Here is a 14,204-nt window from a genome sequence, read left to right on the forward strand (position 1 = left end):
CTTCCACCATGGTTAATTAATGAATTGATTAATGTAATATAGGCTATTAATCAAATTAAGCAGAAAATGTGAAGTAGACTTGCTAACAATTTAACTATATCAGATTTAGTCATTTTTCTCTATTTACTTCACTATTAACATGTTAAGTGTAAAATTGAGTGTAGCCTTGGAATTGCACTAAATTGCACTTCTGGTGTGCTAAAGAGGCGCTTCGCGTTGAGATTATTTTATAGCGCAGCTCAACGCAGCACAATGAATCCAGGTCAAGGGGAACTGCCGCGTGAATAAACACGAATAAAAAGTTGTGCTCAGTTAAGCGATCAAATCAAAGGGGAGAAGAGGGAACAGAAATCCTCTCACAGTAAACGACACACTCTTTCTCTTATATGGAATGCTATTAGGACACCACAAACAAACCATCCTCTTGTTATTTAGCCTTATGGTGGTAGTAAAAGAGAAGTCTGAAACTGAATGATGGCATTATTAGACCGATAAATGACGTTTTACAACTGCGGTGATTACAGTGAGCTCTATGGAATAATGTGTAAGTAATGTGGTGGCACTAGTTTAATTCCACGTATCGGCGAATACGTGATTACCTGGTTAACATAAGCCACTAGTGAGTACAAGAACATTAAAAAAAAAAGATACATTGGAAAATAAAACTTTATTATTTTTATTTCGTACTATATCAACGTTAGTTGATATGTCCACAAGCACGTTCACTTTTGGGTTTAATATGCGTTTCATCCGCGTTTATTTCTACTTTGACAAGACCATTAATTGAAGGTGTATACATGGTCACCTAAGCTTTTACGATTCATGATTATAATTATCTATTTTTTTCGTCTAACACGTCGGACTTTGATGATCTTTTTTCTCTTTATTTATGTATTTATTTTATTTAGCTTTCTTTATATATACATTAGTTAATAATAATAATAAAAAATCTAAGCTTTGTAATGTATTAATACATTTTGTCAGAATTTTTTCCATAGTTTCCTTCTGTTCTACGATTATTTTATATTGTTCTTTGCCAGAAGCATAACAAATTTAAATCAGTTATAAATATGGGAACGAAAATGGATATGTATTTGCACTGGCAACACGAAAGCTGTAAGCTACTCTCCCTTTATTTAAATGTATAGGCTGAATAGAATTCATTTTATTTTCAAATTGTTTGCACCAATGAAAATCTAACTACTTCAATAATAATAATAACAACAATAATAGTTAAAATTGAACAACATTTTAGAATTAAAGAAATAAAAGAACGAAAGCAATAACTCTTCTTAATCTCTTTTTTAGTTCTGTTTAACGTGGACTTATCTAAATAATTTAAAACACTCCTAAAATAAAAATAAAAACGAACAAGGAATTAATGTAGGCTATAGAATAGCAAATATATTTTCACCCCTTTTTTTGACAAAATGCAACAGTGTCAACTCATTAAATAAACAAATAATACTCTGATAGTCATTATATTAAATTATATTTATTTGCATAAAAGTGACCCATAACACTGTGTTTTCAGCGCCATTAACCCATTTACAGTATAAAAACGAGCAGAATGAATAGACACTTAAATTCTCCAAGCACTTAACAGACAGTTACTCACGCTTTATGGACACAACATAAAGAAATTTGCAGGAAAGAGAGTGGCGTAATTGCGATATCATACAAGCATATCTAGACAAGCCTAGACCTATAAGGAAAACTTTGAATCAGACATGGACAATTCAATATAAATCTCGCGATAAAATTAGTATGAACATCGAGGGGGGGAATAAAGGTGCTTTTGACTTCAACGATTGGATAAACACAAAATAACAAAATTGTCTCTCCGGTTCACTCATTTCACTGAGCATCAACACCAAGTTATACCTTCTCAGACTCCACTTCATAAATGCCTTAAAAAATGCAAAATATTCACGAATGAACATGCAACATGGTCGTGTAGGCATTGGAAATGAAAGGATAGGGCGTCAGTCCGTTGAAGCGCTGGAAAAACAGCATGCTTTTCTCCTTTTGTCGTACACAAGGTGGCAAAATGGCCGGCCCCCATATTGCCCACAATTTCTCAGTTCATTTTTCTCTGGGCAAAAATGTTCCATATTTGTCTGACGGTGCATCATACATCGAAATCAGAATCACTGTCAGTAACTGAGAGAATGGTCCCTCCGTCGCCTCGTTCATTCATACTGGAGACGCTGGTAGTGGGGCTGGCGGCCGCACAAGGGGACTCGGCCGAGCTGTGCGGTGTGCACCCGGGATCTGACATGGAGCGCAGGCCGCTTTGACCCAGTCCGTGGTGCTGAAGCCTAAAAACACACGGATTTAGAAAATTAGATTATTTATGCAATACGATAATGAACTATACATACAGCACAGACTGCATTGTTAGAATTCGACGGGTTTCGACAGTGTCTCTAATAATAACAAACCTGATTTTAAATGTGAGATCGGAACAAAAAGAGTAAAAAGCAATTTAGTTACTCAAGTCGATTTTTATGTAAGGATTTGATATTTCTATTAATGTACAAGCTTATATTTTTTCATAAACATCCATATCTTTTAATTAAAAATATAAATATATTTCTAATTATAAATAATGAGCTCTAGCCATATTTAATGACATTTTTATAGGTCTATATTTGATTATATCTACGCTATATCAGTTTACACTTACATGAAAAATATGTGTGTTTGCTTTGGTAAATTTGTTTAGAAATTAAAGAAAACTATACGGAAATACACTGTCAAATATATATTTTTTCAAAACACGTAATTTATTATATATATATGGGGTTATTTTTAATCACAAAAAAAAATCAATTATCATAACCTAACTGCAAATTGATTTGTTGCTGTTGTGCTGTCATGATAATCTTCCTATTTACTTAATTAACTAAGAACTCCAGAATAAATCATTATTTTACATCACAAATAAAATAAAACGTTTTCTAAAGCTTTAACAATTAAATTAAAATAAATTGTCCACTATTGCAAATGCAAAAGCAATAGCAAAATTATTTTGTTTTTTCAAACAAATAAAATAATATTGTTCGATTTCTTTCTATACCGAGATCGAGCACATCGTGCAGGTTGTGTGACATCATTTGCTGTCTATTGTAGTTTACAAATTGCCTTTATATCTCTGCAAGTATTCGTTTAATTTCAATTTCTCCAAATTCTGTTAAACTGACCTGTTTTTGGCAGCAGCTGCTCTGTCTCTTTGCCTTCGATTTTTAAACCAGTTGCCCACTTGAGTAGGAGTCAGTCCAGTGGCTTGGGCCAGTTCCCTTTTCTTGCTCGGATTGGGGTAAGGATCCTGTAGGTACCACTCCCTCAACAAGCCGCGAGTCCGTTCCTTGAAACAGTGCGTCTTCTGTTCGCCATCCCAGATGGTCCGTGGCAAAGGGAACTTCTTGCGTACCCGGTATTTATCAACGGGTCCGAGGGGACGACCGCGCAGCTTCTCTGCCTCTTGGTAGTGCGCTTCGAGCCACATCGCTTGCAGCTTTCCATGAGAGTCTTTGGTGAACTTGTAGTTTTCCAGGATGTGGTACAATTCACGGAAGCTTCCAGTGTGATACGCGACCACCGCTCGGGCTCGCTGGATGGACTCGTGCTTGTTGATGGAATCGCAGGCTCCCGGTGCCACGGGCAAGGACCAAAGGAAACGTCCGAGTCTCTCGATGTCTCCGGTTTCCTCCAGCGTCTCGCACACGCTGGCCACCTGTTCCGCCGAGAAGTTTAGGGTGGGCAGCTGAAACATCGTTAAGTCCTCCGGGGATCTCGCTCTTGGAATGCTGCCCGCTAGAAGCAGAGGGCGATCCGCGAAATTGGGCAGGAAAATATGTGAGGGATACAGCTCTAAAGGAGACCTGAAAACCATGGATTCGCCGTTCAGAGACAAACAGACGGGAAAAGACGGCAAAACGGACGTCGTGTATGCGCCGCTATCACTGTTGTGCCACCAAACGCGTGATATCTACTCTTAATCAACTTCGAGTGCGACGGTGAAACATTTTGTATCGCTTTTCTATTGGTCTTCCTGGTGTCGTGCTGTGGTTGTCATGGCAGCCCTGCCAATCACTGTCAAGCTTGCCCGTCATCAGCCAGTGCGCGCTGCCCTTCTCCGCATTTGCTTCGAGCGCGCGCGGGGTTTTATCATCGCTCCAATCAGAACTGGCCACTCACTGCGGGATGTTTTCAAGCAGGCGAATGGTGCGCCAGTTCACTCGACGGTAGGAGGATTAATAGGTGGAATATTGCTATATTACTGCGAGTGTGCTTCCGCGCGTGGGTGTGAAAGTCCGCGAGCTAGCCAACAGATAAATAACCTGCCGTTATATACCAAGCATTTCTATAACGTAGACGAACTGGGAGTTTTTAGTATTTTTATATTGTATTATTTTGTATTATTTTTATTTATTTTATTAAAAATCCGAAAATTAATTTTACAGTATGTAGTGCATATGCACCTTTTCCCACAGGAAAAAAAGCACTTGAAAAGGTGTTAACATAATAAATAGATTAAATCTAAAAGACACTAACATATTTGAATTAATCGATCCTCAAAACATTTGCACTTATTTGTAAAATTAAATGTTTATTCATTTTTATTTTATTTTACATAAGAATCGAAGCTTTTGTTCAATCTGTAATCGTCATGATACTTTAACGTTTAAATAGCCTACAACATAATGCGTATTCCATGTAATTATTATTAGTTATTTAACCTCTTTGTCAGTTTAAAAGGCGAGATAATATATCAGCAGGAAACAAGATCGGCTTGTTAGGCCTGAGTCAAATAACATTCTTTCACAAGGCTTTTTGTTTGCACAAAGCGTGTAATTAATGCCGCAAACAAGTTAATTCACTTGGCCTAATTGTCTGTTTATCCTGGGGTTTAGCGCTTAATGGCTTTCTCTCCAGTGGGCACACCACTACTGTCTTACATTAAAGATTAATGTGTACAGTTAAAAGGAGGTAATGTCTGCAGATTTATCATTAGTGATTAATTGGGCATTAGATAATAAATAAATAAAAAACCTCGTTGCTATAATAATATGCGTTTGGAACGATTTAAAAAAGGCATTGCTTCAAGGCAAGATTTTAAATGATCTTTCCTCGGCTACAGGTGTTGGCATAATAATAACTGCCAACAAAGCACTAATCTCGCGCCCCGTAGACAAGTAACGAGACCTCTTTGTTCATCAGGATTAGTTAATTGGTGGAATATCGTTTTCACTGCAAATATCAACCTCTATTTATACACGGACTGAGCTCAAAAATCACTCAACGCGCTTTAAGAAGCACGTTTTGTAAACTTAGCTACAAGAAACCTAAAGGTCTAAATAGCCTCTGTCACAACAGTTCTGCAATACATACAGCTTAAAACAAAATACTTAAATTTTAATGCAGAATTTATTATTATTATTATCTTTATTTGATTTTGTATTATTATTATTATTATTATTATTATTATTATTATTTTCCTGATGCTTCAACGGATTCTTAAACGGAAAAAAATGGCATAATATATAGGCCAACTGAAACATATTTAATTGGAGTTATAAAACTACTGAATAATTTATACAAACACAAAGTATATTTAAGGTTAGTGTACAGCTGAACTTTAAAGTGACCTTGAAATATTTCTGTCAAAGGCACAGTCACATTCACCTCGCATTAGATCAGAGGAAATAGGCTACATGCACTTTCAGGCACGCATTAGGTCGACGGTCAAAACCATTTATTAAAGTTACAGATAACAGGATACAAAATTAATCTGCGATTACTTTTGGATTTTCGTCGCTGGAGAAGTCTTAATAATCCCCGGTAAAGCTGAAGGCAGCTTATCAGGGTGGCATGGCTTAACAACATTTACAAACCTGTTACAGAATTACAGAGTAAACACGAAACCTAAATTTGCCAGATGAACTTGCTCTTCATAAGAGTAGTTTCGTTGGTGCGTAATTGTTCCTTGTGAATCATACGGGTACCCACAGTTCCTCATGCAACAAGTCGCCCTTCACCTTCACCGAGCTGCCAGCTCTGACGTCGTGTGGAGTCAATCAGACCTTCTAGAAACATCTGCAGACAACGCTTTCCTCTGCTGACCAACAAACAAACAAACAAAACACACACATATCCTGTTTAACTAAGAAAAATACTAGCAGTCGCATTTCAATCATTTATAGCACTTACTTAATTATAATTAAGGCACCTGTAGTATCTTAAGGTTTGTTTTTAATTTCTCAATTTCTAACTTCAATATTCTTAATGCCTTTGTCTGACAACGAGAACGAGAAGTGTGTTTTAGTTGGGGTATCAAAATTGACAGAGGGATTATTTGCATGGCATATTTTAGATACCCCATGCATATTTAATTAAAGTCTGAAGTGTGTTAATACTCTCCCACAGAACAGATGTTGAGCCATCTGAATGTTTGAATGTGACTTGCTATGCTGGATATGAAGACATTACCTGGGCACTTTATTAATCATTCATGTTGGACAGCTGTCTACAGTCACCAACCATATTCATCAGTTCATATTTAAAATATTTATTATCGCATATAATTATATATGCCCTGCTTGTTTTACCATCAAATCCTTTAGTCTGAAGCACACTATACTGTAGACACATGAGCATGTTAAACTGCTATATAAAGTCAACAGTTCTATGAAAGCCAACAATGCCTTTTATTTCTTAGAAACGATATTCGACTGGAAATTGCGCGAAGATAAAAACCCCAGTTTACAGTAAGTCTGAGATTAATCTCCCATTGTCATTGCACACTGATCCGTTAGCATATGGCTCACACGCATGTAGTGTTTTAGCAAGAATTAGGTAAAATGATATTGAATAAATCCTGCTTGGTCAAAGCTATTCTATTAATCAAAGCTATAAATCAAAACCTCTTATCAGAAGTGACTATGGTAATCTTATTTCAGTTAAAAATGCTTTTCTAGCCTGAATATGCATGGCCGGGCCATTGCGAATGTAAATTGTGGCCGCCCACTAACAGAAACATAAGCTCATCCTGTCTGAAGTGAGATTTTCTGCAACAGTGGCCCATAAACCAGTGTTTAACAGTATTGTCATTGGGACAAGCTGCTTAATGGTACTGTGCAGTTTACCTTGATCCATGTGGCCAAGGTTCAGAGCATAATTTGTTTAATAGCGGTAATGGCCATATGACAATGGATTTCACCAATGGTATTGTGTGTGCATCAAGAGATTTTTCCATGCTGAAATCTGTTTTTTAAATGGGTTAAGGCAATGTCATTTTTTTTCTTTTTTTTTTATGTGCACCTGAAACTGAAGCTTCAGGCATCTATATTGCTCATTCATGAGTAAGAGCCAAAAGCTTGCCTGTCCTTGCACTGAAGCACACAGCCTCTCTCACACACACTCATTCTCTCATTTCCAAATTCCTTAATTTCTTAAAACTTAAAGTTCATCCTAAGAGCACTAAGTCACATGTCATCTAAGTAAATTCACATGCACTTTGAGGTGTTATCTGTATGGTCAGTTCATTAAGTACCTTGTTTTATCACATGCGTAGCAAAAAAACACACTAGAGTATTTTGTTTATTGTAAAATAAATAAAAAATATTTTATAGCCAATAATTACAAAAATAATTTAGTTACTGATAAACAGCATCCACTGTAAAATTCTTCTACTGTACCTCATCCTCTTCTGTCATCACTAGCAAATTCATATTTGCTCCAGTAACCGCAGAATGAGCATTAACATTTAGCATTATATAATCATATACATAAATGTGTCTTTTACTCATCCTACTGTCTTTTCAAACCTGTATGACTTACTTTCTTATGTGGAACACAGACGGTGAATGTTTGAAAAGGACCAGAGCTTTTCAAGCTTCAAAAGATGTAAAGCACCATACGAGTATCATAAAGGGGATTCATATGACTTATGCACTATAGCCTAGTAAGGAGCAGATGAGAGTTTTTACATTTTAAACCAATTTAAAATCATTAGTCTGATAATCATCTAATTTGTGAATTTTACTTGCAAATCAGATCAGTTTGATTTGTGAATGAATCATTCAGACCATTATGTGAATCAACTGATTCATTGAACCAATGTGACTCAACATGAATTGACATGGCTACTTCACTCAAAAATTCTCAAGATTCCTACTGAATAATGTGAAGTGTATTGCTTTGGAAGAGCTGGAATATAGTGCATGAGCAGTATTGACCATCTTTATGATACTTGGTTCTCTCTGTGTGTGTGTGTGTGTGTGTGTGCATGGGCCATGTTTAAACCCATGCAAGTGCTTATTTATTTTCATTATAATTTGAAATATATGGCAGAATTATTCTTCAAAAAAACACCCTGTGATACATGATAGAAAGCTATGAGGAAGAACATGATGATGAGTAAATAATCACAACATTTTCATTTATTATTTATAACTTTATATTATATTATTATCTATACGAAACATTCTACATAATTAGATTTTTTTTCAAATGTATGTATTTATTATTTTGCATAACAGTATAGTTTGGAATTCTGCTCTGAAATAGTTAATCTTTCCCATGATTTATTAATGAACCCTTGATGAGTGTGAACGCTTTGCATTTTTATAATGGAGATGAAACCCAGCATTTTTTCAAAAAGAACAGGATAGAGATAAACAGAGAGACACAAGCCTAAGACACAGAGACAGAATGAATAAGAACTGAACTGGACAAAGCATTCAAGACAAAACTGGTGGATTAATTGATGTATGCAGTGGAATGCCAACATGGAGACTAATTAAGGGTGAAGAACAACCTCAGAGCTCAAGACTGATACTAACAAAATAAAATAAATGATCATAACAAAAAAAGAAAAGAAAAACTGCCACTCACGGGGAAACATCCACAGCAGCTGGGAGAGATTTAAAGGGTGTTAATGCCAATTTACGTTGGCAGCAGATGTCATATTGCACAAAGCACTAAATCCATTCACAACATGATTAAAGATGAGATGTTTACATGATGACTTTAGTAATGGACAATATTTCAAAGAGCTTCCAGCTGTTTCACAAAGCAAAGCTAATGACATTCACTGCATCTGTCTCTCTTTTAAATATATTTAAGTGAATATGTCCATGCTTTATTATAGTGACTTTAAGTCAATGATTTGCCTGATGTGCTGGATCCATATCGAGATAAACTCATAAACCACTCCACAGGTGGAAAACCAGCACGCTTGCTAATACACAGAGCTCAAGATTGACAGAACACACAGGTCTCCTTTTTCACAACGAGGGAAATTCCACAAGAGGTCAGCGTGTAGGCTTAAACAAAAAAAAGCTGAAAAGTGTATTTTGCTGTCTGTGAGCTTCCACGTAAACGGAGACTAGAACAGTGTCAGGACGAGCAGAGAGGATGGTGGAGAGAGTGAACGAGCGCAATTAATTCTCAATTCAGCTAACACCGAGAGATCAGAGCCGGGGCTGGGCTCATTAAGCGTCACATGCGAAATTAAATGCTAAACAGTTGCTAAACGGCAAAAACATTCAATTCCACCTCGACAGGCAGTCCCCCTGCATGATTTCTTTGAAAGCTCAGCCCCCTCCTTCCACTAACAGTTTGTGCATTTGCTTCTTTTATAGTGTTTAAGACAAGTGGTGCTTTACCACTCGTTCAATCTATAATCGCTTGTAATTAATCTTATGCAAGCTGATTAACGTCCCCTTCGGACTGATAAATCACGAAAGGTCAGAATTCAGTTGCAATTTAGGTTGTCAAAGGAGAGATACAACTCATGGCTTTTTGATTCAGACTCTGTTAAAAAATGCATCGAAGCGCCTGACAGACAGCTCAATGTGTATTCCTGGAGAAGCCTCAAGACGGCGAGAGGACGATGGGCTTAGGTGTGGCAGGCCGGTGAAGTGCTGAGGGAAACCGCGGCCTAGATCTACATGGAAATGCACTCTTCAGACAAGCTGATTTTGGAGAGCTGAGGACGAACACACCCCAATACCACAGCCCCTGTCGCTCAGGCCCCTCCCGAGTCTCATGAAATAATGATCCCCATTCTACCTCAAAAGCAGACTTAAAATTATGTCTTTAGTGAACATGACGCATCATGCTGCAAGACAGGACCTCAAATGTAAAGACCAGTCTTATAGTCCATTTGAGGACCTCCTCATGGAGTCTCGTCTGATTAACAGGGTATACGGTAATCCTTCTGATTCCTCCTTGTGGGGTCTCTGAGGACAGGCAGAAGCGAGACTAAAGCCTGCAGAGACAGGACAAAAGGGGTCTGCGATATACACAGCCTGGGGTGGAGATTGTGGGTTTAGCCCCTCATCTTCAGATCCAGGCATGCTGTGTAGATCAATATGGAATATGGAATGCTAACATAATCATTATGGCTTTTTACTTATTTATACTGAGACCTGTCTGTGAAATTTTTCTCTGATCTTCTTACTCTTTCATACTCCGTCCTTTGTCAAAATGCAGCGCCGAAGCCACCAAAGGTCAAGCTGTATGAGAGTCACACAAGTGCTGACTTATTGTCATGAAAGAAGAAATTGTTCATTATATTAATGATAATAATGCTAAGAAAACAATGGCCAATAGGAACCCAGTAGCTTTTTCAGTTTAGATCAGGGGCCTTCCAAATTTTGTTTTCAAACTGGATTTGTCTTTTGCACTGAAGCCCAAAAATTATAAATTTTATTGTAACGGATGTTAACAGTATACACTATTGTTTAAAAGTTTAGGGTAAGTATGACAATCTTTCTTATTTGAGGAAATTAATACTTTTACATATATATATCAATTATTTTTTACTTTCTATTCATCAAAGAATTCTGAAATAAATGTATGGTTTTCACAAAAATATTAAGCAGCTTTTTTCAACATTGATAATAATATGATTTTTTTTTAAAGCACCAAATCAGCATATTATAATGATTTATAAAGGTTTATGTGAAACTGAAGACTGGAGTAAGGGCGGGTGAAAACTCAACTTTGCCATCTTAGGAATAAATAACATATTTAAATATATAAAAATATAATATTTTAAGTTTAAATAATATTTAACAGTATACCCGTTGTCTGTATTTTATTTACTTATTTATTATTTTTTACTTTTTAATAAATGCAGCCTTTTTAAGAAAAAAGAAAAAAACTCCTAACCTTTAATTTATGAATGGAGGTGTTTTACCAATATTAAACTCCCACTAACAGTTGTTCTACCCAATCAATTTTTAAGTATATTTAGACGGACTTAAAAATAAACAAAGCTATGCATATTTTAATTTCTTAATCTAAAGAACTATTAAAATAATCATGATTAATCTAATCTTTTCCAATCAGTATTCAGAAAGTACAATAAATCAGAAATTAAATAAAGCTTTCCAAATGTTACCTTTTTTTTTTTGTTACCTGTTCTTGAACTTCAAACAGGTTGTAACAAGCCAAAAGAACACAGCATTATGTTTACAATGGACAATCTTTACACAACAGGTCTGTCACTGTGAGAAAAGTAAAAAAAAAATAAGGAAACATAGTGAGTCCCAAACCAGATCCATCAGCCTGTAAGATGCTTGTAGAGACATTGTTAAAGAACATAAGTTCTTATCTAGCCTCAGCGAACTGTGCTGCAATCTTAATCACCTCTGACAGAGAAAACAACATTTTTTCATATGAATGTAGAAGGAAGATGAATCAAAATGTAATTGTAGAAGCACTATTAGTATATTCTGAAGTATGTTGGATTATTTCAGTATCCAGGATTGGTCTTTTGCTTTTCCAAGACTGATTTGTGATGGTCAAGGCATTCAAAACACTTCGGGTGCTCTGTCATTTCCCTGTTTCTTCTGTTTTACCTGTGACACTTTCCTCGCTGCTCTGGAAGGACAGAGGAAGCAGCACTGTCAGCTCTGCCGGCAGCCATAACCTTAGGCTCGAAGAGAGAGGCAGAGCCATGAAATATTCATCAGGCCTCTGCATGGCGGGGGGAGGGAAGACGCAAGGCTGGTGAGGGGGTTTAATTTGCCCAGGGAAGAGCGCTGCTGTGTCCCGCGCTCCAGCGCCGCTGTAATTAAAGGGACGAGGCCTGCGGAAATTGGCTCGAACCCCGCTGTAGAGCACCGTCAACCCTGCCTGCCCGCGCTCTCGTCGGTCTATTCCAAAATCAATTATCTCCACAAAACAGCTGTAAGGCCCTCACCGCAGCCTCTTGCTCCTGAAGTGAGGAAGACATTTGAAATTCATTACCATATAAAGCAAAAGGTCCTTTACGTATTAAACAGCACTCGCCTTTTTACAAATTGTTTTTCGCCCTTAAACCTGATGACAATTTGACCACTTTCAGCCTCCTGGTGTGAAAACCAAGCAGCGAGGGTTGATTGCATCATTTATAAGGAAACAAAGAGAGGGAGGGGGCATGTCAAAATTCAGATGTGAAGGCTTTCATCCGGTTTATCAGTTTCATACCACTTTTATGTTGTCCAGTAGCTAAAAGTTTACTGACCTTGCTGGGCCAAAGAGCTCAGCCTTCACATTGTGTTCCTCTGACAGATCCTCCGATAGCAGGAGGCAGCTTGAGCATTTTTCATGGCGAGGAAACTGACTCCACTGCTATCCTGCCACATCTGAGTGTGAGCTTACATTGTAGGAAAACAAGTTGGAGAAATGACACGGAGGAGGCTGCAGAAGGGAAAATTAGGTGATATGAAATATTAAACTGCACAGTGAGGTTCTGTCCGAAGCTAAAATAAAATAGGAAAACATCATATTGGTGCTCGTCTCTCACATTTTTATCCTCCAACCTCCCCATCCCTCATGCAAGACACTTTTAACAAGTCTTTTAATTACCCCTCTTACACCAGTTTCTAGGTCACCATGTTCTGCTTGGCTAACATAAATAATTCACCAGCAACCAACTGGGTCCATTTCTGGATTGAAAAGAGCTGCTTGCCACACGTCTCTATTCTCCTGGATCATACCGGCGTCGGCTCATCGTGGGCCAAACACCGAGCCATGAACAGCCAGCAGTTTCAGTGAGAACGTTGGCCACTAAGTGCAGGGTGAGGAAATTCAATGAGGGGTGTGCAATGTCAGGGAGTGACTCATCGTGTCTGACTATTCCAGGACAAAGAGACGATAACAGACGACTCACCGGGGAGCTGTCTTCTACCACTATTCACAGTCCAGCGCACTCTCTGTACTCTAAAGTTGGTGAAAGGGGGGAGAGAGTTCGGAGTCGGTGAATCACAATGTGTCACAGGGAAGTAGGGGAGGGGAGACGCGCAAGGATGTTCAATAGGTCTGTTGACGGCAAAAAGGGGCTGAGCTTGTAGGTGGTAAGCAACGTAAACACGAGGTGAGAATTCCACCATACTCCGGTGGGATAGGGATGATGCTGGTGGCGGGACTCAAGTACGTGTTCATGTGGAAGGCAGGAGTGAGGTGTACGTGGTGCCCTTGAGACCAGGGTGAATGTGCCGTGATGTCATGAGTGTAACTGTCAACTATCACACACAACCTGCCTGAATTATTCAACTGCACTGAATCACATTAATTCTGTAAAAACAAATATGCTCTTGAAAACCTTGCAGAAATGACATAAAATGACAGTATTTGGAATAATGATTCACAAAGAATTGAATGATTCAGGTTCAGGCTTAAATTGTTGTTTCAGTGATTCTATAAAGAAAAACTATATTTGTGTACGTGGAGCAGAGGTATATTTGTAATAACCAAAAATGCATTGTGTATGTCAAAATAATTTTTGTTTGCAAAATGATTTTTTTGTTTATGCCAAATATCATTAGGATATTAAGTAAAGATCATGTTCATCAAGATCAAAAAGGAGTTTTTGATTAGTAATGTGCATTTCTAATGACTTAATTTGGAAATCTTTAAAAGCTATATAGCCTTTAAAGACCCCTAAAAAACCACTTGGTTTCGTGGTCCTGGGTCACATTGGGAAAATTTAGTAAAATTGTAAGTTATAGTAAATTTAAAGTAATTTAAACTGAAAGCAATTCTCAGAAAATGTATATATTTTTTAAACAATTAAAAAAATGATTGATTCAAAGACATTTAAGAAGTGGCAAAAATGCATTATAATAATTGATCTTAATGTTATGATTAACAACATAATCTAAAACATAAAATGTCAAAATATTTAAGTATGTTAAATATTGATT

The 14,204-nt window shown here is 37.3% G+C and overlaps 1 protein-coding gene and 1 long non-coding RNA gene across 5 annotated transcripts; both read right to left on the reverse strand.

Moving 5' to 3' along the window:
• Positions 1 to 1,475: 1,475 nt before the first annotated feature.
• On the reverse strand, positions 1,476 to 4,123 carry LOC113111555 (homeobox protein SIX3-like). Its single transcript, XM_026276379.1, has 2 exons — positions 3,207 to 4,123; positions 1,476 to 2,321 (listed from the first exon to the last, which is right to left on the reverse strand). Exons 1-2 carry the CDS (start codon positions 3,896 to 3,898, stop codon positions 2,132 to 2,134), a joined length of 882 nt encoding a protein of 293 aa, XP_026132164.1. The 5' UTR covers positions 3,899 to 4,123; the 3' UTR covers positions 1,476 to 2,131.
• A 1,623-nt stretch (positions 4,124 to 5,746) lies between these two features.
• On the reverse strand, positions 5,747 to 13,715 carry LOC113111556 (uncharacterized). Of its 4 annotated transcripts, none has more exons than XR_003293330.1 (3): positions 12,524 to 13,715; positions 8,902 to 12,368; positions 5,747 to 6,124 (listed from the first exon to the last, which is right to left on the reverse strand). It is a non-coding gene; the product is annotated as an uncharacterized LOC113111556 (long non-coding RNA). The 4 variants fall into 4 exon arrangements; XR_003293331.1 differs by lacking the exon at positions 5,747 to 6,124 and having other exon boundaries at positions 8,760 to 12,368; positions 12,524 to 12,699; positions 12,868 to 13,715; XR_003293332.1 differs by lacking the exon at positions 5,747 to 6,124 and having other exon boundaries at positions 8,760 to 11,522; positions 11,877 to 12,368.
• Positions 13,716 to 14,204: the final 489 nt, after the last annotated feature.

This window comes from Carassius auratus, chromosome 12, assembly GCF_003368295.1.
Source record: "Carassius auratus strain Wakin chromosome 12, ASM336829v1, whole genome shotgun sequence".
NCBI classification, from domain to species: Eukaryota; Metazoa; Chordata; class Actinopteri; order Cypriniformes; family Cyprinidae; genus Carassius; species Carassius auratus.